Source organism: Pseudophryne corroboree, chromosome 3 (genome assembly GCF_028390025.1).
Source record: "Pseudophryne corroboree isolate aPseCor3 chromosome 3, aPseCor3.hap2, whole genome shotgun sequence".
Taxonomy (NCBI): domain Eukaryota; kingdom Metazoa; phylum Chordata; class Amphibia; order Anura; family Myobatrachidae; genus Pseudophryne; species Pseudophryne corroboree.
The window spans coordinates 344,655,338-344,679,880 of NC_086446.1; the positions used below are offsets into that span (position 1 = coordinate 344,655,338).

The 24,543-nt window shown below is 47.8% G+C and overlaps 1 protein-coding gene across 1 annotated transcript in view; it reads right to left on the reverse strand.

Moving 5' to 3' along the window:
* Positions 1-4,392: 4,392 nt before the first annotated feature.
* CWC25 (CWC25 spliceosome associated protein homolog) overlaps positions 4,393-24,543 on the reverse strand; it is a 103,716-nt gene continuing 83,565 nt past the window's right edge. The window contains exons 7-10 of the mRNA XM_063959701.1: positions 12,099-12,193; positions 11,748-11,840; positions 4,832-4,990; positions 4,393-4,634 (exon numbers count right to left, since the gene is read on the reverse strand). Of these exons, the coding sequence (XP_063815771.1) occupies positions 4,520-4,634; positions 4,832-4,990; positions 11,748-11,840; positions 12,099-12,193 (462 nt within the window). The 3' untranslated portion in view covers positions 4,393-4,519. The remainder of the gene's footprint in view (positions 4,635-4,831; positions 4,991-11,747; positions 11,841-12,098; positions 12,194-24,543) is intronic.

A 24,543-nucleotide genomic window follows, 5' to 3' on the forward strand; every position in this document is an offset into this window, starting at 1 on the left:
CTGCACTTGCTCTGCCTCCACATAGCCCTCTTCGTCAAACATGTTGACACACGCGTACCGACACACCACACACACAGGGGAAGCTCTAAATGAGGACAGGACCCCCACAAGGCCTTTTGGAGAGACAGAGAGAGAGTATGCCAGCACACACCCCAGCGCTATATAACCCAGGGATTACACAGTAACTTAGTGTTTACCCAGTAGCTGCTGTATTATGATTAATGCGCCTAAATTTATGTGCCCCCCCCTCTCTTTTTTACCCTTCTACCGTGATTCTGCAGGGGAGAGCCTGGGGATCTTCCTCTCAGCGGAGCTGTGGAAGGAAAATGGCGCTGGTGAGTGCTGAGGAAGAAGGTACCGCCCCCTCAGCGGCGGGCTTCTGTCCCGCGATTTTGTGTAAAATAAATGGCGGGGGCTCATACATATAACAGTGTCCAACTGTCTATGTGCAGCTTTCGCCAGGAGGTATCAATTGCTGCCCAGGGCGCCCCCCCCCCCCCCCTGCACCCTACAGTGACCGGAGTGTGTGGGTTAGTGTGGGCGCAATGGCGCACAGCTGCAGTGCTGTGCGCTACCTCATGTGAAGACAGGAGTCTTCGGCCGCCGATTTCGATGTCTTCTCCGCTTCTGCCGGCTTCTGTCTTCTGGCTCTGCGAGGGGGACGGCGGCGTGGCTCCGGGAACGGACGACAAGGTCAGGTCCTGTGTTCGATCCCTCTGGAGCTAATGGTGCCCAGTAGCCTAAGAAGCGCAACCTAGCCGCAGTTAGTAGGTTTGCTTCTCTCCCCTCAGTCCCACGTAGCAGAGAGTCTATTGCCAGCAGAAGCTCTCTGAAAATAAAAAACCTAACAAATACTTTCTTATTAGCAAGCTCAGGAGAGCTCACTAAAAGCACCCAGCTCTGTCTGGGCACAGATTCTAACTGAGGTCTGGAGGAGGGGCATAGAGGGAGGAGCCAGTGCACAGCACTAAATCTTTCTTTAGAGTGCCCAGTCTCCTGCGGAGCCCGTCTATTCCCCATGGTCCTTACGGAGTCCCCAGCATCACTTAGGACGTTAGAGAAAAATAAATATAGAATTTGATGGAAGTCCAAGGTATACTGGAGTTACCTGACAGGAACTAAGTTTTAGTGTTCTTGGTTGGTGCTTTTGTTGAAACCGCACCTCCACAGATCACTCTGCAGTGCGGATGATGGGAAGAAGGTACACTGGATTTATCTGGCTGTATCCTTCTATATACTGTAAAATAAATAAAAACACCAGCCTCGTTGCAACCCTCGCATATCTGAGGTCGGGTTAATATCCAGTCTTTCCCCTTTATTTTCACAGGATCTTTGAATTAGAAGTCCTTAGAAAATATAACACATAAAATGATTAAAAACATATGGAAAATCCTTTGCATCAGCGATAACTTAACACCAGCCCAGAGCGTCTGCTTGGTTCAATGCGTGGAGCAGTAGTCCACTAGTCCATGGGAGATACACCCTATGTCCAGCAGAGGGAGTATATACATTGTTATAAAAAGCAAAACAAAACCCTACCCGTTAAGGAATTAGGTCTCCACTATTGGGGGGGTCGTATACCTGACTGAAACGGTTTTTCTGCCAAACCGACTTGTTTCCCTGCCCTGGTGGTCTAGTGGGGTCCCTGTACTGCCACAGTGTCCACACCGGCCGCGCTGGATCACAATTTCCAGTAGGTCCCACCTGGGGAACACACTTACCTCCTCGCTGAGTGCGGCCACGCGATCCTGGAGAGCAGCAGTGGTGTGTGTGACTGACAGAGAAAAAAAAACGGAGCCTCCGCTGTAGGTAGGGCGCGGGAGTATAAAGCACCGCTGGGGGAGGTGATGGAGCTGCAGCAGGAGATGTCTGACTGACATCTAACACTCACAGTGCCTCTGCTGCAGCCCTTGGAGTCTTCATTTTTCACTTTAAAAAGCTCTTCTCAGGGCTGCTGGAGCAGCCCCCCTGTTGTATGCCTGCACTGCATGGCACCAACTACAAAACTGAGCTCCTGTGTACGGAGGTGGCGCTATGCATTCTGGGAAGAAGGTCAAAGCTTTTAGCCTTTTGGTGCCTCGGATCAAGATCCTACTCTACACCCCAATGTCATTTCCTGTGGAGCCCAGTGTACACCTCAGCAGAAATCCTATTTTTTCCTGCCTTCAGGAGAAAATGGGAAAGTGTTAAGTAGTGTCCGGCCACCTGGAATTTTTTATCAGGATTTTTCTAGGTCAACTTTAAACATACCATCTAATTCTTTAGAATCAGAGAAAGTGACGCTAACGTTTTTCTGTGAGGAGAAAAACTAGTGTTTACTCTAGGCTGTTTTAGTAGGGCGCAGCGCCCTGCCCGTTTTTTAGCAGGCAAAACCCGCCCTGCCCCTTTTGCGGCGTCCTGCTAGAACAGCCACCCGCTTCCTGCCCTCCCGGCGTGTATAGATGCCGTGCGCATGCGCGCGGCATCCATTCACGCATTGGGAGAGAGCTGGGGGAAGCCCAGCACCGACGGAGGTGCTGGGCACGCCCCCAAAAGTGACGGCCCCGGCCACAGACGCTCTCTATAGTAGCGTCTGTGGGCCGCACCGCCTCCTAAAATGACGTAGGCATGACCACGCCCCCTAATTTGCGTGGCCCCCCCCCCCCCCCCCATTTCGGCCGGGCGCGCGCAAATGTGCCCCCGGAGTCCGGCGCCCTGCCCCTTTTCACTCCTAGAGTGAACACTAAAAAACGACTGCTTTACTGCATCGACTTCTACTGGGAGTTGTAACACATCCCTGATAGCAAGTATGAGGGGCTCAAGCCCTTGTGCAGGAGATGAATCCTCAATAATAGGGTCCAGCTCCTCCCCTCCCTAAGTTCACTATTTTACCCACTTGTTTCCTGAGACGAAGAATATGAGGAATGTTTCACCCATAAAGATTAAATGTCCAGTTCATGCCACTTTGCAAAGTAGATGATTGACTCACGGATACAGATAATGAACACAATACTTTGTCTAAAACACATATATACACACACAAACTATTTATTATCTACCTACGATGTTTTTTTTTATAAAAAGCATAGACCCAACCTTTATCAGTAATAAAAATACACCAAATAGTTTAATAATAATACAAATAATATTACAATTGTAAACCTATGGCTCTTAAGCCTGGAACTGAATACAGAGTGCATGTTTTATACTGATACAGAGCAAAGTATAAGAGTATAAATCAGCAAGATACTGTCACAGTTTTATGACTTAAGAAATACCCTGGAAGTAATAAACAGAGTATATTCATAGAAATACTCTATCCCAAATTACATGGTCACATAGTATACTGTCTTTCATCTTACCCTAATACTGTATTTCATCTGACAAACATTTTATACATGTTAGTATCTGAGGTTGAAAAAAAAGACAATTGTCCATCGAGTTCAATCTATTTGTGGTCTCCTATGATGTTGCACCAATGCTGTAGCTACAGCATATATCCTGTCATTGTAATGGTGGATTACTCTGGTAAGGCTTTTCTGATTGCCAGGTGTTACGATTATAAGACTCAACACTTCATAAACAATAATTGTATAAGCTGTATTATGATTTCAGATAGTTGGTTGGCCCAAGCAAGTAGATAAAATGTTGTATGACAGGCGGCTGTTATATTGAAGAAACTTAAGGGGAGATCTACCGAGCCTTGGAGAAAGGAAAAATAAATAAATAAAAACTACCAACCAATCAGCCCATACCTGTCATTTTTCAAATACAGCCTGTAATGTGACCATTAGGAGCCGATTGGCTCTCTCCACTTTATCACAGAGTACAGGGGTAGAAAACCTGGTCCTTGAGAGCTTCTAACCGTTCACGTTTTCCAGACCACCTAGCTATTGCACAGGTGTAGTCATTACTGTCACATTTTCAAACATGTGATGCATTCAGTCCTAAGAGACCCATTCTACAGATCCACAGGTGGCCTGGAAATCCTAAACTGTTGGTAGCTCTCGAGAACCAGGGTTGGCTGTCCCTGGCTTAGTACATCTACCCCTCATACTGAAATTCTGGATATGTTTCAGTTACATAGATGACTATTCAAAATCATTGTTAGATTATAGATAGAATTACTGTATAGGGTTAGGTGAAGGAGAACATTCTGCAATACATTTTTAAGTGCTAGATGTTTAAGTAATTTAGACTGTTATTCATCTGTCATTTATCTCTGGTAAAGTATCATTAGTTACTACACATAATGGATAAAATTAAAAACCACTGATGGACCCAGTTGTACAATATGTCTCCCATAGGTATTGGGGAACTGTATGTTCCTCATGGGAAAGGAAAGAGGTGTACAATAGCCTGTAACTATATAGATGGTACTTTTGGAGAAGCAAACAAAAAACAAAACACTAATTTCTTTGTAAAAAAACTGTGAATTTGTATTAGTCTTGGAAAACAGGATGAAACAAAGTAGCATGTAAGTAACAGGGGAAAGTGGCTATAAAAGTCCATGAACAAACATTGGCACACAGTCCTGAAGTTATCTTTTCATGAAGTTCTTGTCCAGGGCTGAGGCAGTGCGCTGAATCCCATGAATATTGCGTTTGACTCTGTCCTCCACTGACGAGCAGGCTGCACTCTCCAGCTTCATATGACTGAAGAAGAGAGAGAACATAGAACTATAAGGTGTATCCTTGGAGACAGATAAAAGGTGTGAAAAGAAAAAAAAGATATAAAAACGGGAGGAAGTAGATCAGAACAGAAAAAAAGATATAAAAACAGGGGAGGAAGTAGATCAGTATTAGAGGAAAAAGGACCAGTAACCGTTACTATACTCCTCTCCCCCACTTACTGTATAAATTTGCTGTCCTTTTTTTGTTGATCGTTTTTTTGTTCATTCTCCTCCTCTTTTTTGTACCTGCGCACATTACTTTCTCTCTCTAGCTCCCTCTTTCGGGCATTCTCCATCATCTCTAACCTGCGAAGCTCAAGCTCTTCGGCAGAGAGCTTCCTGAGGGGGAAAAGCAAACGAGGAAAATTAAGAATTTACTCACCGGTAATTCTATTTCTCGTAGTCCGTAGTGGATGCTGGGGACTCCGTAAGGACCATGGGGAATAGACGGGCTCCGCAGGAGACTGGGCACACTATAAGAAAGATTTGGTACTACCTGGTGTGCACTGGCTCCTCCCTCTATGCCCCTCCTCCAGACCTCAGTTAGGATACTGTGCCCGGAAGAGCTGACACAATAAGGAAGGATTTTGAATCCCGGGTAAGACACATACCAGCCACACCAATCACACCGTATAACTCGTAATATTAAACCCAGTTAACAGTATGAAATATAACTGAGCCTCTCAACAGATGGCTCAACAATAACCCTTTAGTTAGGCAATAACTATATACAAGTATTGCAGACAATCCGCACTTGGGATGGGCGCCCAGCATCCACTACGGACTACGAGAAATAGAATTACCGGTGAGTAAACTCTTATTTTCTCTGACGTCCTAGTGGATGCTGGGGACTCCGTAAGGACCATGGGGATTATACCAAAGCTCCCAAACGGGCGGGAGAGTGCGGATGACTCTGCAGCACCGAATGAGAGAACTCAAGGTCCTCCTCAGCCAGGGTATCAAATTTGTAGAATTTAGCAAACGTGTTTGCCCCTGACCAAGTTGCAGCTCGGCAAAGTTGTAAAGCCGAGACCCCTCGGGCAGCCGCCCAAGATGAGCCCACCTTCCTCGTGGAATGGGCTTTCACTGATTTAGGATGCGGCAATCCAGCCGCAGAATGCGCCAGCTGAATTGTGCTACAAATCCAGCGAGCAATAGTCTGCTTAGAAGCAGGAGCACCTATTTTGTTGGGTGCATACAGGATAAAAAGCGAGTCGGTTTTCCTGACTCCAGCCGTCCTGGAAACATAAATTTTCAAGGCCCTGACTACGTCCAGTAACTTGGAATCCTCCAAGTCCCTAGTAGCCGCAGGCACCACAATAGGTTGGTTCAAGTGAAAAGCTGATATCACCTTAGGGAGAAACTGGGGACGAGTCCTCAATTCTGCCCTATCCATATGGAAAATCAGATAAGGGCTTTTACATGACAAAGCCGCCAATTCTGACACACGCCTGGCCGAAGCCAAGGCCAATAACATGACCACTTTCCACGTGAGATATTTCAGATCCACGGTTTTAAGTGGTTCAAACCAATGTGATTCTAGGAAACTCAACACCACATTGAGATCCCAAGGTGCCACAGGAGGCACAAAAGGGGGCTGAATATGAAGCACTCCCTTTACAAAAGTCTGAACTTCAGGCAGTGAAGCCAGTTCTTTCTGGAAGAAAATCGACAGAGCCGAAATCTGGACCTTAATGGAACCCAATTTTAGGCCCATAGTCACTCCTGACTGTAGGAAGTGCAGAAAACGACCCAGCTGAAATTCCTCTGTAGGGGCCTTCCTGGCCTCACACCACACAACATATTTTCGCCAAATGCGGTGATAATGGTTTGCGGTTACTTCTTTCCTGGCTTTTATCAGCGTAGGAATGACTTCCTCCGGAATGCCCTTTTCCTTTAGGATCCGGAATTCAACCGCCATGCCGTCAAACGCAGCCGCGGCTAGTCTTGGAACAGACAGGGCCCCTGCTGTAGCAGATCCTGTCTGAGCGGTAGAGGCCATGGGTCCTCTGATAACATTTCTTGAAGTTCCGGGTACCAAGCTCTTCTTGGCCAATCCGGAACCACAAGTACCGTTCTTACTCCTCGCCTTCTTATTATTCTCAGTACCTTTGGTATGAGAGGCAGAGGAGGGAACACATAAACCGACTGGTACACCCACGGTGTCACTAGAGCGTCCACAGCTATCGCCTGAGGGTCCCTTGACCTGGCGCAATATCTCTTTAGTTTTTTGTTGAGGCGGGACGCCATCATGTCCACCTGTGGCCTTTCCCAACGGTTTATCAACAGTAGGAAGACTTCTGGATGAAGTCCCCACTCTCCCGGGTGTAGGTCGTGTCTGCTGAGGAAGTCTGCTTCCCAGTTGTCCACTCCCGGAATGAACACTGCTGACAGTGCTAGTACGTGATTTTCCGCCCATCGGAGAATCCTTGTGGCTTCTGCCATCGCCACCCTGCTTCTTGTGCCGCCCTGTCTGTTTACATGGGCGACTGCCGTGATGTTGTCTGATTGGATCAGAACCGGCTGGTTTTGAAGCAGGGGCCTTGCCTGACTTAGGGCATTGTAAATGGCCCTCAGTTCCAGAATGTTTATGTGTAGGGACGACTCCTGACTTGACCAAAGTCCCTGGAAATTTCTTCCCTGTGTGACTGCGCCCCAGCCCCGAAGGCTGGCATCCGTGGTCACCAGGACCCAGTCCTGTATGCCGAATCTACGGCCCTCTAGAAGATGAGCACTCTGCAGCCACCACAGTAGAGACACCCTGGTCCTTGGAGACAGGGTTATCAGTTGATGCATCTGAAGATGCGATCCCGACCACTTGTCCAAGAGGTCCCACTGGAAGGTCCTTGCATGGAACCTGCCGAATGGAATTGCTTCGTACGAAGCCACCATTTTTCCCAGGACTCGTGTGCAGTGATGCACCGATACCCGTTTTGGTAGGTCTCTGACTAGAGATGACAGCTCCTTGGCTTTCTCCTGCGGGAGAAACACTTTTTTCTGTTCTGTGTCCAGAATCATCCCCAGGAACAGTAAGAGTGTGGAAGGAACCAGTTGTGACTTTGGAATGTTTAGAATCCAGCCATGCTGTTGTAGCACTTCCCGAGATAGTGCTACTCCGACCAGTAACTGCTCCCTGGACCTCGCCTTTATTAGGAGATCGTCCAAGTACGGGATAATTAAAACTCCCTTTTTTCGAAGGAGTATCATCATTTCTGCCATTACCTTGGTAAACACCCTCGGTGCCGTGGACAGTCCAAACGGTAGTGTCTGGAATTGGTAATGGCAATCCTGTACCACAAATCTGAGGTACTCCTGGTGAGGAAGGTAAATTGGGACATGCAGGTAAGCATCCTTGATGTCCAGGGATACCATGTAATCCCCCTCATCCAGGCTTGCAATAACCGCCCTGAGCGATTCCATCTTGAACTTGAATCTTTTTATGTATGTGTTCAAGGATTTCAAATTTAAAATGGGTCTCACCGAACCGTCCGGTTTCGGTACCACAAACAGTGTGGAATAGTAACCCCGTCCTTGTTGAAGGAGGGGCACCTTGACTATCACCTGCTGGGAATACAGCTTGTGAATTGCCTCTAGTACAGCCTCCCTGCCCGAGGGAGTTGTCGGTAAGGCCGATTTGAGGAAACGGCGGGGGGGAGGCGCCTCGAATTCCAGCTTGTACCCCTGAGATACTACTTGAAGGATCCAGGGATCCACCCGTGAGCGAACCCACTGATCGCTGAAATTTTTGAGGCGGCCCCCCACCGTACCTGGCTCCGCCTGTGGAGCCCCACCGTCATGCGGCGGATTTGGAAGAAGCGGGGGAGGACTTTTGTTCCTGGGAACCTGCTGCGTGGTGCAGCTTTTTTCCCCTTCCTCTGCCTCTAGACAGAAAGGACCCGCCTTTTCCCCGCCTGTTTTTCTGGGGTCGAAAGGACTGTACCTGATAATACGGCGCTTTCTTAGGCTGTGAGGGGACATGGGGCAAAAATGCTGACTTCCCAGCTGTTGCTGTGGAAACAAGGTCTGAGAGACCATCCCCGAATAACTCCTCACCCTTATAAGGCAAAACTTCCATGTGCCTTTTAGAATCTGCATCCCCTGTCCACTGCCGAGTCCATAAGCCTCTCCTAGCAGAAATGGACAATGCACTTATTCTAGATGCCAGCCGGCAGATTTCCCTCTGTGCATCTCTCATGTACAAGACTGAGTCTTTTATATGCTCTACGGTTAGCAATATAGTGTCCCTGTCCAGGGTGTCAATATTTTCTGACAGGGAATCTGACCAAGCAGCAGCAGCACTGCACATCCACGCTGAAGCAATAGCTGGTCTCAGTATAACACCAGTGTGTGTATATATAGACTTTAGGATAGCCTCCTGCTTTCTATCAGCAGGTTCCTTTAGGGCGGCCGTATCCGGAGACGGTAGTGCCACCTTTTTAGACAAACGTGTGAGCGCTTTATCCACCCTAGGGGGAGTTTCCCAACGTGACCTATCCTCTGGCGAGAAAGGGAACGCCATTAGTAATTTTTTTGAAATCACCAATTTTTTATCAGGGAAAGCCCACGCTTCTTCACACACTTCATTTAATTCTTCAGATGGGGGAAAAACTATTGGTAGTTTTTTCTCCCCAAACATAATACCCTTTTTTGAGGTACCTGGGTTTATATCAGAAATGTGTAAAACCTCTTTCATTGCCTCAATCATGCAACGAATGGCCCTAGTGGACATTAAATTTGACTCATCGTCGTCGACACTGGTATCAGTGTCCGTGTCGACATCTGTGCCTGCCATCTGAGGTAGTGGGCGTTTTAGAGCCCCTGCTGGCCTTTGAATTGCCTGGGCAGGCACGAGCTGAGAAGCCGGCTGTCCCGCATTGGGCATGTCGTCAAATTTTTTATGTAAGGAGTCGACACTTGCACGTAATTCCTTCCATAAGTCCATCCACTCAGGTGTCTGCCCCGCAGGGGGTGACATCACATTTATAGGCATCTGCTCCGCCTCCACATAAGTCTCCTCATCAAACATGTCGACACAGCCGTACCGACACACCGCACACACACACACACACACACACACACACACACACACACACACACACACACACAGGGAATGCTCTTAAAGGAGACAGGACCCCACAAAAGCCCTTTGGGGAGACAGAGAGAGAGAGTATGCCAGCACACACCAGAGCGCTATATAATGCAGGGACTAACTGAATTATGTCCCCTATAGCTGCTATAATATTTACTGCGCCTCAAATTTGTGCCCCCCCTCTCTTTTTTACCCTTTTCTGTAGTGTAGACTGCAGGGTAGAGTCAGGGAGCTTCCTTCCAGCGGAACTGTGAGGGAGAAATGGCGCCAGTGTGCTGAGGGAGATGGCTCCGCCCCTTTTTCGGCAGACTTTTCTCCCGCTTTTTTCTGTATTCTGGCAGGGGTAATTACCACATATATAGCCTCTGGGGCTATATATTGTGGTTATTTTGCCAGCCAAGGTGATTTTATTGCTGCTCAAGGCGCCCCCCCCCAGCGCCCTGCACCCTCAGTGACCGGAGTGTGAAGTGTGTATGAGGAGCAATGGCGCACAGCTACAGTGCTGTGCGCTACCTTGGTGAAGATTGAAGTCTTCTGCCGCCGATTTTCCGGACCATCTTCTTGCTTCTGGCTCTGTAAGGGGGACGGCGGCGTGGCTCCGGGAACGAACACCAAGGACGGGTCCTGCGGTCGATCCCTCTGGAGCCAATGGTGTCCAGTAGCCTAAGAAGCCCAAGCTAGCTGCAAGCAGGTAGGTTCGCTTCTTCTCCCCTTAGTCCCTCGTTGCAGTGAGCCTGTTGCCAGCAGGTCTCACTGTAAAATAAAAAACCTAACATATACTTTCTTTCTAGGAGCTCAGGAGAGCCCCTAGTGTGCATCCAGCTCGGCCGGGCACAGAAATCTAACTGAGGTCTGGAGGAGGGGCATAGAGGGAGGAGCCAGTGCACACCAGGTAGTACCAAATCTTTCTTATAGTGTGCCCAGTCTCCTGCGGAGCCCGTCTATTCCCCATGGTCCTTACGGAGTCCCCAGCATCCACTAGGACGTCAGAGAAATACTAAATTTCCAAGCGCAACATGATTATATACTCCTGTAGCCACAGACCCGTGGTAGTTCCTCTTGGGTCCCTCAATATTTGGACTACACAAATGCACTGATAAGATGTTCATCTAAATCAGTGGTTCATAAACTTTTTTGAATCACGGCACCGTACAGTATCAGAATTTTTTTTCACTGCACCCCTAGGCTAAATACTTCTTATTGAGAAATGTAGAAAAAAATATTACATTTAGTAAATTGTGTTTATATGTCATCCTTAGATTCAGCTGTCTGGTGAGGGACAGGATTTGATTCTGTTTGTCCACATATTTTGTGAATGACAACCACCAGCACTGGTTTTGCCTATTAAATTGACCATAAATAATTTTAATTGGTCCTGGACCACCAACCCAGGGCACCCCTGCATGTGCCCCGAGGCGCCCCAGGGTGCCACAGCACACAGTTTGAGAACCACTGATCTAAATGATTAATGCAGCCAGATGCCAAAATCTGGCTGGTTGGAACGAAAATCTGTTAATGTATGGGAGCAAATGACAATTAACCATTTGCTCCCAAACACTGCAAAACAGACAAAAATGGTCAATCAGATAAATTGTTTAATCCATTTGATTTAACCAATTTGTCTGAACTACTGTTTTTTTGTTGTTGTTTTTTTTGGATCAGTTTTCCGGCATTATGGAGCAAATGGTCATCTGTCATTTGCTCCCATACATTACCAGATTTACGTCCCAACCTGCCAGATCGGACAATAAATTTTTAAAGATAAACTGCTGTCTTTGCTGTATACTCCATAACTTTGGATTTCAGATAAATAGGAGACAAAAAGGTACAGAAGGTTACCAAATGTTTTCTGGTAATACGTACTTTAACATTTTAGAATAACACATCATAACTTATTTAGTTTTAGGGGAGCAGAAATACTGTGACAAACGTACAAAAAAGAGAGACGCAAATAAAAGAAAGCTGTCCGTATACCCATTCACCTGCAGGCACTTACGGTGTACTTACTTTGTGTATCCAGACACCCTTTGTCTCCTGTACTTCTCTTCTTTCTTTGGTGAGGGACTTCTCCCATGTTTGCTGTCTGTTCTAGATCTTTCTCTGAAAGAGGCAAAAATATATTAAACAATACCATCCAGCCAGAGCCTTAAAGAGATCATCAACCTTCACATTAGTTTACATTATTGCCTTGTTAACGCCCTCCTGTAACTTATTTCAGGCACTACATTATCTTTCCAGCTTTCTTATGTTCTATTAACTCTTCACTGGCAAAACAGCTATAAACCATAAAATAAAGCTCAAAAAATGTTTGTAGTAGTTTTCAGTAGCCAATCCTTACAAAGATACTCAGATACTCACTGCATTCTGTCACGATGTGGACTTCTCGAGTGACCCCTGTGCCTGACCTGTTCTGCTGAATCCTCTCGCTTGTTGCTTTTACTAGAATCCCGGACCTGCAATAAAACAGCATAGCTATACATACTGTAGTAAGAAACTAGACATTCTACGCTTTACCCTACACACAATTCACTTAACTACAAAGTAGGGTAGTAACATTTCTAGCTGGAGACTGCTTAAATCTGCCCAACTGTGTAAGTCACACATATAACTAAAAACGAGATTTATGGTAAGAACTTACCTTTGTTAAAACTCTTTCTGCGAGGTACACTGGGCTCCACAAGGAATGGACAATGGGGTGTAGAGTAGGATCTTGATCCGAGGCACCAACAGGCTCAAACCTTTGACTGTTCCCAGAATGCATAGCACCGCCTCCTATATCACCCCGCCTCCCTGCACAGGATCTCAGTTTTTAGTTAACCAGTCCAATGCAGTAGCGGGAAAAGAGACGACAATGGTTAGTAGCCACATACACCACACTCTCACGACAGGAGACGTGTCAGCGGCTAATGCCATACCAACCCAAAAAAGCTAAGTGCGTCAGGGTGGGCGCCCTGTGGAGCCCAGTGTACCTTGCAGAAAGAGTTTTAACAAAAGGTAAGTTCTTACCATAAAACTCGTTTTCTGCTGCGGGTACACTGGGCTCCACAAGGAATGGACAATGGGGATGTCCTAAAGCAGTTCCTTATGGGAGGGGACGCACTGTAGCGGGCACAAGAACCCGGCGTCCAAAGGAAGCATCCTGGGAAGCGGCAGTATCGAAGGCATAGAACCTTATGAACGTGTTCACAGAGTACCACGTAGCCGCCTTGCACAATTGTTCAAGGGTCGCACCACGTTGGGCCGCCCAAGAAGGTCCAACAGACCAAGTAGAATGGGCCTTAATGTGATCAGGAGCAGAGAGACCAGCCTTCACATAAGCATGTGCAATCACCACTCTAATCCATCTGGCCAGAGTTTGCTTGTGAGCAGGCCAGCCCCGTTTGTGAAACCCAAACTCAACAAAAAGAGAATCAGATTTCCTAATAGGAACAGTTCTCTTCACATAGATACGGAGAGCCAGTACCACATCCAAAGACCGCTCTTTGGGAGACAGATCAGGAGAAACAAGTGCCGGAACTACAATCTCCTGATTAAGGTGGAACGAAGAAACCACCTTTAGGTAAATAGCCGGGACGAGTCCTAAGAACCGCCCGGTCACGGTGAAATATCAGATATGGGGAACTACAGGACAAGGCACCCAAATCCGACACTCTTCTAGCTGAAGCAAAAGCCAGCAGAAACACCACCTTAAGGGAAAGCCACTTAAGGTCAGCTGAACCAAGAGGTTCAAACGGAGACTCTTGTAACGCCTCCAAAACCACCAACAAGTCCCAAGGAGCCACAGGCGAGACATAGGGAGGTTGGATACGCAACACGCCCTGAGTAAAAGTATGCACATCAGGTAAGGTAGCAATTTTTCTCTGAAACCACACTGACAAGGCAGATATTTGAACCTTGAGGGAGGCCAGACGCAGGCCTAAGTCCAGGCCCTGCTGAAGAAAAGCCAACAACTTGGCTATACTAAACTTGGAAGCGTCATAATCGTTAGATGCGCACCAAACAAAGTAAGAATGCCAGACCCTATAGTAAATCCGAGCCGAAGCCGGTTTCCGGGCCCGCAACATAGTTTGAATGACTGCCTCAGAAAACCCTTTAGCCCTTAAGACGGAAGCTTCAAGAGCCACGCCGTCAAAGACAGCCGGGCTAGGTCCTGGTAGACACAGGGGCCCTGAACAAGGAGGTCTGGGCGTTGTGGAAGTAGAAATTGGACGCTCTGACGATAGGCCTTGCAGGTCTGAGAACCAGTGCCGTCTGGGCCACGCTGGAGCTATGAGAAGCAGAATTCCTTTTTCTTGCTTGAACTTCCGAAATACCCTGGGCAGGAGTGACACCGGAGGGAACACGAACGGCAGCCGAAACCTCCACGGTACCGCCAGCGCATCCACGAATGCTGCTTGAGGATCCCTTGTCCTTGCTCCGAAGACTAGAACCTTGTGATTGTGTCCAGACGCCATCAGATCTACGTCTGGAAGGCCCCACCTTTCCACTAGGAGTTGAAACACTTCTGGATGGAGGCCCCACTCGCCGGCACGCACGTCCCGACGACTGAGAAAGTCCGCTTCCCAATTCAGGACTCCCGGAATGAATATTGCCGATATGGCCGGTAGATGGCGTTCTGCCCACTGTAGAATCCGTGAGACTGCCTTCATTTGCTAGGCGGCTTCGAGTGCCGCCTTGATGATTTAGGCAAGCCACTGTGGTGGCGTTGTCCGACTGTACTTGAACAGGACAGTTCTGAATTAAATGCTGGGTTAGGTTCAAGGCATTGAAGACCGCCCGCAACTCCAGAATATTGATCGAGAGGAGGGACCCCTCCTTGGTCCACCGCCCCTGAAGGGAGTGTTGCTCCAGCACTGCGCCCCAACCTCTTAGACTGGCATCTGTCATCAACAGGACCCAGTCGGATATCCAGAACGGACGGCCCCTGCACAGTTGTTGGTCCCGGAGCCACCAGAGCAGCGACAGACGGACCTCCGGAGTCAATGAGATCATTTGAGACCTGATCCGGTCAGACAGGCCGACCCATTTGGCTAGAATCAGCCTCTGGAGAGGGCGAGAGTGAAATTGAGCGTACTCCACCATGTCGAATGCTGACACCATGAGGCCCAGCACCTGCATCGCCGAATGTATCGACACTTGCGGACGAGATAGGAAGCAACGAATCTTGTCCTTAAGTTTCAGGACTTTCTCCTGAGACAGGAACAACCGCTGGTTGTAAGTGTCCAATGGTGCTCCCAGATGCACCATGCTCTGAGCAGGGATCAGGGATGACTTTTTCCAGTTGATGAGCCACCCGTGGTCTTGCAGAAACCGGACCGTCACATCTAGATGACGCAGGAGAAGTTCTGGGGAATTTGCCAGGATTAACAAGTCGTCCAAATACGGCAGTATCCTGACCCCTTGACGGCGGAGTACCACCATCATCACCGCCAAGACTTTTGTAAAGACTCGCGGAGCCGCTGTTAAACCAAAAGGTTAACGCCCGAAACTGGCAATGGCAGTTGCCAATCGCAAATCTCAGGTATTGCTGATGAGAAACTGCTATAGGAATATGCAGGTAAGCATCCTGTATATCCAGGGAGACCATGAAGTCCCCAGGTTCCAAGGCCAGAACTATAGAGCGAAGGGTTTCCATCCGGAACTTGGAAACCTTCAAAAACCTGTTCAATGCCTAGAGGTTGAGAATGGGCCTGGAGTACCCATCCGGATTTGGGACTAGAAACAGCATAGAGTAGAGTACCCCCGGCCCCTCTGCGCAAGAGGCACCTGTACTACGACTCCTGTATCCAGGAGGGTCTGTACCACCGAATGTAGAGTGTTTGCCTTTGTCTTGTCCAACGGGACATCTGTCTGGCAAAATCGATGAGGGGGTCGGTTTTTGAAGGCTATGGCGTAACCTCGAGTGACGACTTCCCTTACCCAGGCATCTGAAGTGGTCTTCAACCATTCCTGGGTATACCCTAGAAGCCGGCCCCCCACCCTGGGATCCCCCAGAGGGAGGCCCGCCCCGTCATGCGGCAAGCTTATCTGTTTTGGTAGCTGGCTGACGGGCCGCCCAGGCCCTTTTGGGCTTAGGCTTACCAGGTTTGGAAGTGCGGGCCTGCTTGTTGTAGGAAGAAAGGGGCGAAAGGAAGTACCTTTAGCCTTCGACACAGAAGGAGCAGTACTTGGCAGACAGGCAGTTTTGGCAGTAGCCAAGTCAGCCACAATCTTATTTAAATCCTCCCCAAACAGAATATCGCCCTTACAAGGGAGTACCTCCAGGGTTTTTCTAGAGTCCAGATCCACAGACCAGGATCTCAGCCACAATATCCGGCGAGCCAGGACTGACGTAGTGGAGGCCTTGGCTGCCAGGATACCGGCATCAGAAGCCGCCTCTTTAATATAACGAGAAGCTGTGACAATATAAGACAAGCATTGTCTAGCATGGTCAGAGGAGATTTCAGCATCTAACTCAAAGGGGCTTCAATGGCCTCTGCAGCCCAAGTAGCTGCAATAGTGGGCCTTTGTGCAGCACCCGTGAGGGTGTAAATCGCTTTCAGACAACCCTCCACACGTTTATCCGTAGGCTCTTTTAGAGACGTGACGGTGGTGACCGGTAGAGCTGAGGAAACCACTATCCTAGCCACATGTGAGTCCACTGGAGGAGGCGTTTCCCAATTCTTAGACAGCTCCGGCGCGAGGGGATAGCGAGCCAGCATCTTCTGTTGAGGCACAAACTTCGTACCCGGGTTTTCCCAGGGTTCCTGACGTATATCAATTAGGTGGTCAGAGTGAGGTAAAACTTGTTTAATCACCTTCTGACGCTTGAACCTATCTGGTTTCTTAGGAGGAACGGATGGCTCGGGATCATCCGTAATCTGTAAAATTAACTTAATAGCCTCCAAAAGATCAGGAACATCCACATGTGAACCACCCTCCCCATCAGCCGTATCTGGCGTCAGAACCTGTGGGGTCAGTGTAAGTGCAGTCTTCATCCGACGAGGTGTCAGTGACAGCAGTGGATTGTGAGGAGACAAGTGCACCCCTTGGACGTAGGCGAGCGACGGTCAGACTTTGTAGTAGTCATGGACTGGTTCAACTTCTTTGAGCAGATAAATCGTCCACCCACGGCGGGTTAGCTGCAGGGACCACAAACGGTTGCACCGGCATTGGGGGTCCCATAGGGGGTGTAAGCTTATAAACTAGCGTATGCAGAAGCGTGGAAAAAGCGGCCCACGGCGGGTCATTATTTGCCCCCGTTGCCACCATCCCACTGGGGGGCAAGGAGCCCCCAGAACCAGAGCCCAAAGCTGCTATATTCTCCTCATAGGTATCTGTGGCTTCAGCAACACCGGCAGTGTGTTCAGCCCCAGAACCGTTACCCTCAGAAGCAGACATGATATAACTTGCAGTATCAGGTAACACAGTACAATGTGTCAGCAGCACAATACCTCTAGCCCAAACCCCTGCGCAGTGTAGTCAGCACCAGCAGAGATAAAAGGAGAGACATGGTGACTAAATCACAGAAAAAAATACGTAATACACTATATCTTTGTGAAAATCCTATATTAGATAAAACCTGACGCACCAAGCCCCCTCAGGTTATAGAATATAGGGATAGCAGGTTGAGTGAAAGACACAAAATGGACACCACTCAGCTGTCAAATGCACACACAAATAGTCACAGTCTGTACAATGCAGAGGTTATTACTAACAATAATACTGCACTGGACTAACTTACACAGCTACATAACAATAGATATAACAGTACACAGTAAGAACTGGATGTATATCACAGGGTATTTGTACTAGGAAACCCTGACTAAGTGCACTCTTTCTTAACTAACACTGACTAAAAAAGGCAGGTAGAATACTTAAGTGTCTTGTAAAGTCACAGCACTGACAACCAGGCGGCTTTACATAGGAGGATTTGCCCAAGCATTCCCAGGAACAGTGAGCTGAGGGATAATGGCGCCGCAGACACTGCCAGGGAGTGAGGGAGAGACAGATATGCAGCTCCAGGGCGGGAACATTTGCAGAAAATGGGGCCCTGGGGCTGGGGGAGGGGCTTCAGGTCCAAGCTCTATCCCCCTGCTGGCAAAACCACCGGGTACTGCGGGCTCTAATAAAACGGTTTATAGAGAAAACCTGACCTGTCCCATGCCCTGGTGATCTAGTGGGGTCGCCTGTACTGCCACAGTGTCCACCGCCAGCGCGCGCGGTCCGCCTCCCACTGACCGCGCTGGATCGCGATAAAGACCGGGTCCCGCAAGTGGGACCCACTTACCACCTCACCGAAGCGCGGCCTCGCGATCCCGGAAAGCCCCCGTCGTGTGTGCCTGACGAGAAGAAAACCGGAGCCTCCTGCTGTAGTTACCCGGCAACCAGGGCTCGGGGGTGTACAGCGCCGCTGGGGAGAGCCGGAGCTGCAGCCGTGAATGTCCACTGACATGTAACACTGCTGCTGCCCTTGAAGTCTTCACTTTTTTCCTCAGAAAAAAAGCTCTTCTTAGGGATGCCTGGAGCAGCCCCTCTGTTAAGTGCCTGCTACTGCAGCACCAACTACAAAACTGAGATCCTGTGCAGGGAGGCGGGGTGATATAGGAGGCGGCGCTATGCATTCTGGGAACAGTCAAAGCTTTGAGCCTGTTGGTGCCTCGGATCAAGATCCTACTCTACACCCCATTGTCCATTCCTTGTGGAGCCCAGTGTACCCGCAGCAGAAAATTGTTTTTTTTTTACTCCGTAAAATCCCATTCTCGTTATACATCTGTGGGACACTCTAGTCTTGACTATGGGGTTACTGTGTTGGCACAGGAGTAAAGGAACTAAAAAAAAGGTTAAAGCTAACTTCTACCAGTGAGGTCAGTTTTGAGCTATAAAATTACTGGGAAACCATCTCATCAAACCCACTGAAATCCCCCGGGTCAGCATTGACAGGGGTGGAAGCAAGTATCCAAACTGAAAATCCCAAGTCAGTCCACAAAACATGCCGAGATCGCTTGAGCTAGTTCCATACAAGAAAAGCTTTTTGTTTAATCAGGAGGCCATGAGATCGGGAATAAAAACTCCAGAATCCAAAAGAGACTGTACCACAGCCAGAAGACTCATCCTTTTGGACAGATCTTGGGAAAGAGGAGTGGCAAAATATGGGGCTTTTGTCCTGCATCTCCAGGATGTTTCCTCTGAACAAAATTCAGTTTACCCATAAATCTGGAATTGTCTTGAGTCAGACCTCTCTGAATTTGAGCAAGCGGGGCACTACTCCCTGATGATGGACTTGGGCCCTCAGAATGCTATGCAGTCTGCTTCTCAGTCGGGCTGGTACCCATGTGTCGGGAACCTGCTGAAGCTAAGATACATGAATCTATAAAAGTCAGATCTAAGGAAGACTCTACAATATAAATAGTAGACTCGCGTATAGGATTCACTAAGGCAAGGAGATCGGAAACATTTTCAGCCTGTAGTCCCAAACAACATTGTTCTTTCCAGGATTTTTTTGCCTTGCTCACCCAGGCAATAACCAAAATGGGACAAAGAGCAAACAAAAACATGGATCTAAGAAGGTTCTCAAATTTTACTGTCAGTCTGATCCTTCAATGTGACTGACTGCACTGTAGGACTGACCGCAGCCTTAGTTTAATCTGGCTTTTGGAGCATCTATTCTAGGCTGGACTTTCCAAACGTTGGTGTCCTTGTACGAAAAAGGATATCTAAACCTCCTGGGAACCTGAAACTTCTTATGTTTAAGCCAAGTCTCCTTCAAGATATCTGAAAAATAGATACCTGCTTCTTCTTACGCTTAAACAAGGAATAAGAAAAATTGGCTTCAATAAGTCAGTCTTTAGTATTTAGGGGCTGATTTATCAACGTGTTTTATCAAATGCAATGAGTTTTAAAACTGTTTGTGTATGATAATTGGTGCTCCAGACAATCAGATCTCAACTGTGATTTTGCAAACACTTGACAGTTTGGTGCTTTTAGCCAATCAGTTCCTTTTGAGCAAACAATCCCCCAAATTTTTAAATTACCACTGGTAGTAGTAGCCAATAACAGAAGGGTTAACAACCCAATTCCTTATGCAACAGTAGCAGTTAAAAATAGGATTTTAATTACCTACCGGTAAATCCTTTTCTCGTAGTCCGTAGAGGATACTGGGAATCCATTTAGTACCATGGGTATAAACTGGTCCACTAGAAACCATGGGCAGTTTAAGAATTTGATAGTGTGGGCTGGCTCCTCCCTCTATGCCCCTCCTACCAGACTCGGTCTAGGAAACTGTGCCCGAGGAGACGGACATACTTTGAGAGAAGGATAGATAAGGAAAGTGGTGAGATTACGAACCAGCACACACAAAACAAGCGTAAAGTCAAGCTAACCAAACTTGAAACAAGAACAGCAACAGCTGAACAAACCAGAATACTTAACCAAGAAACAGTGCAGTTAGAACAAAGCACCGGGCAGGCGCCCAGTATCCCCTACAGACTACGAGAAAAGGATTTACCAGTAGGTAATTAAAATCCTATTTTCTCTTACGTCCTAAGGGATACTGGGAATCCATTTAGTACCATGGCGAAGTGCCAAAGCTCCCAAACCGGGTGGGAGAGTGCCGAGGTTCCTGCAGACTCAGAAACCAAGGTGTCGAACTTGTAAAACTTTGCAAATGTGTTCAAACCCGACCAAGCAGCTGCTCAGCAGAGCTGTAATGCCGAGACACCCCTGACAGCCGCCCAGGAAGAACCCACCGACCTAGTAGAGTGGGCCTGAACAGATTTTGGAATCGGCAAACCTGCCGTGGAATAAGCATGTTGGATAGTGAGCCTGATCCAGTGTGCAATCGACTGCTCCGAAGCAGGACGCCCAATCTTGTTGGCATCATAGAGAATGAACAGCGAGTCCAATTTCCAGGTACGAGCCGTTCTCTTTACATATATCCTCAAAGCCCGTACCACATCCAAGGACTTTGAAACAGTAGAGGTGGCTGGGACAACCAGAACCACAATCGGCTGGTTGATATGAAACACCGACACCACCTTAGAAAGAAATTTCTGACGAGTTCTAAGCTCAGCTCTGTCCTCATGGAAAATTAAGTAGGGGCTCTTGTAAGACAGCACCCCCAATTCCGATACGTGTCTTGCCGAAGCCAAGGCCAACAGCCTGACGGTCTTACCCGTGAGATGCTTCACATCTACCTCAAGTAATGGTTCAAACCAGTCTGATTGGAGGAATCATAGAACCAACTTGAGATCCCAGGGTGCCATGGGAGGCACAAATGGAGGCTGGATATGAAGGATGCCCCTCAAGAACGACTGTACTTCAGGCAGAGAAGCCAATTGTTTCTGAAAGAAAATAGACAAGGCCGAAATCTGAACTTTTATGGAGCCTAGGCGTAGGCCCACATCCACTGCCAACTGCAGGAACAGCAGGAAACATCCCAGATGAAATTCCACTGTAGAAAATGATCTGCTCACACCAAGAGACATATTTCTTCCAGATATGATGGTAATGTTTTTACGTTACCCCCCTCCTGGCTTGGATCATAGTCAGGATGACCTTGTCAGGAATCCCATTCCGGCTAGAATCAGGCGCTCAACTTCCATGCCGTCAAACGTAGCCGTGGTAAGTCTTGATAGACGAATGGGCCCTGTTGCAGAAGATCCTCTCGAAGAGGCAGAGGCCACGGATCTTCGATGAGCATCATGAGAAGAACCGCATACTAGGCCCTTTTTTGGCCAGTCCGGAGCAATCAGGATTACCTGACCTCTTTCCCTTTTAATTCTTTTGAAAACTCTTGGGATCAGAGGAATTAAAGGAAACAAGTATACCAGCTAGTAGACTCACAGACCTGTCAGGGCATCGACCGCCACAGCCTGTGGGTCCCTCGACCTGGAATCTTACCTCTTTAACTTCATGTTGAGTCGAGAGACCATCATGTCGATTTGTGGACAACCCCACCGATGTGTTAACCACTGGAACACCCCAATTTCCCCAAGTGCAGGTCGTGTCTGCTGAGGAAATCTGCTTCCCAGTCGTCTACCCACTGAATAAGGACTGCTGACAACGCGACAGCGTGTTTTTTCGCCCAGAGGAGAATGCTTGACACCTCTGACATTGCAGCTCCTTCCACCCTGCTTTTGGTAACAGGCGAATCCTCTGGTGTATGTGTAGATGCGATCCGGACCATTTGTCCAACAAATCCAGCTGGAAGGGCGTCGCATGAAACCTTCCGTACTGAATTGCTTCGCAGGAGGCCACCATTATATCCCCAGAAAGCAGATGCATAGATGTACTGCAATTCGGGTCGGTTTCAAGACAGCCCGAACCATCGACTGGATTACCGTTGCCTTTTTCAAGGGAAGGAACACTTTCTGAGACTGTGTGTTCAGTATCATTCCCAGGAAATATACGTTATGGTAAGAACTTACCGTTGATAACGGTATTTCTCCTAAGTCCACAGCATCCAATGGATAACAATGGGATATGATGGAGCGACAGCGGATTTGAACCAGTCAGTCAAAGCTTTCCGGCCTCCCAGCATGGAACAGGCCCGCCCATATATCCCCGCCCCCTGGCTGAGTCAAATCAGTTGTATTCCAAAGCAGAAGGCAGGAGCATCATGTAGAACCCTAATCAGGCGAGAAGAACCCACATGTACACCCTTCCATACAAGAAGGAAGAGGTTAGTGAGTAAAAAGGATCCTCAAATCAGGTGCGTCAGGGTGGGATCCCTGTGGAACCTGTGGACTTAGGAGAAATTCCGTTATCAGCGGTAAGGTCTTACCATAACGTATATTTCTCCGGCAGGGTCCACAGGTTATCCACAGGATAACAATGGGATTCCCCAAAGCAGTTTAGTGGTGGGGACGCTCCTGATGCTCAGGAGAATCCTTCGCCCGAATTCAGCATCGTGAGAGGCAAAGGTATCCAAGGCATAATGTCTTAAAAAATGTGTAAACGGAAGACCATATGGCTGCCTTACATATCTGTTCTGTTTAAGCACCACATTGTGCTGCCCATGAAGGACCTACCCTACGAGTAGAGTGAACAGAGACATTAGTCGGAAAAGGGAGATCAGCTTGAAAATATGCTACGTCATTCGAAGTCATCTTGCCAGTATCTGCCTACCAGCAGGTCATCCATAGAAAATGAAAAGAGAATATGCTTCTCTGATAACACTGGTACCATCTACGTAGATCCTTAATGCACGGATCATGTCCAGCGATGAATCTTCCGCAGAAAAAGTCCAGACTCTAAATGACCGGGACAATATTTCCTTTTGTTAAGGTGGAAGTTAGTCATCACCTTAAGAAGATACCCAGATCTAGTTCTGAAAACTACTTTCTCTGGATAAACAATCAGAACTGGGGAACAATATAACAATCCCTAAGTCTGATATTCTTCTAGCTGACGACCCAGTCAGTAGAAGAGACACTTTAGCGGTCTACCATTTGTAATCCATATTTTTAAGTGGTTCAAATGGGGCAACTTGCAGGATTTTCAGGACTAACCAAGTCTCACAGCACTATAGGAGAAACAACCAAAGGTTGATGCGCAGCATACCCTGGAAAAAAAAAATATATACGCACATCCTGTAAGTTAGTTATTTACTTTTGGCACTCTACAGTCGATGCCGACCCTTGCTTCTCTCAAGGAAGCCATTCATTCCTGTAGGAATGCTATGACCATGGAACTCTGAAAAAATGATTGGGGCCATTCACCTACATCAACTGGTGTTTGCAGAAGTTTTCCCATCCAAGTACTCACCAGGCCCAACACTGCATAGCTTCCCAGATCTGGTGAGATTGGGCATATCAAGTGTGGCGTGGCTGTAAGTTTTATGTCACTGTACCAAAGAATATAGGCTTGCCATATTTGGTGATATATGCGAGCTAAGAAAGGTTTCCTTGCTCTGAAACTGTCTGCAAGTATCCTCTTGACCTGAGGATAAAGGTTTCAATGGTCACGCTGTCAAAGACAGCCGACCCACATGTCTGTGATAACCATTGAGGAAGTCCCAAGGCATTGTGGGACGAAACGCGTTGACGCTACACTGGACATCTAGTAGTCCATCTGGACATCTAGTAGTGCACTGGTCCACCGGGATAAGACCGACTTGGCTTTTGAAATCATTTACAGAGATCCCGCTGCCGTATTACCATCAGTAAGCACCTTCCTGTATTGCCGCTGGCCATTTACCCGCTCGTCAGCCTGTCTGCTGAATACCATCACGCCACAGTATACTGACAGCAGGATTCTTGCGGGCTGCACTCACGAACCCCGAAGTACATCACCCGGGGCGGTGACGGCCTCACCACCGGGAGAGGGAAGACGGCTCTATCACCTCAGCGGGAGCGATCGGTGAGTCCCTCGACTCCTATCCATTTACGGACACACGGCACATCACGCCCGGGGCGGTGATAGCCTCACCACCGGGAAAGGAGGGACGACTTCATTCACAATTGTGAAAGTTACAGGCGGTAATTATAAAACCTCCAGTTCACTTTGAACTAATTATTGTGGCCGGGACGCCGGCACTTAAAGCCAATAGCTATACCTGTGTGGATCGTGCAAAGGATTGCAACTATTGATACATATTGTCTCTAAAAAGGACACTCTAGTATCTATTTAACTACAATATAGCATATTCATTAGAGTTGTTATAACAGTCATCCATACACTTTGGAATGCTTTACATATATTAACCATCTGATGCTTTCATAGAAATTTTATATATGTTTTATTCTTACTTTCCACATGGTGGATTATTTGGTAAAAAATATAAGGTATTTTATTGTTTATAAACAGTCTCCCGACCTCATTT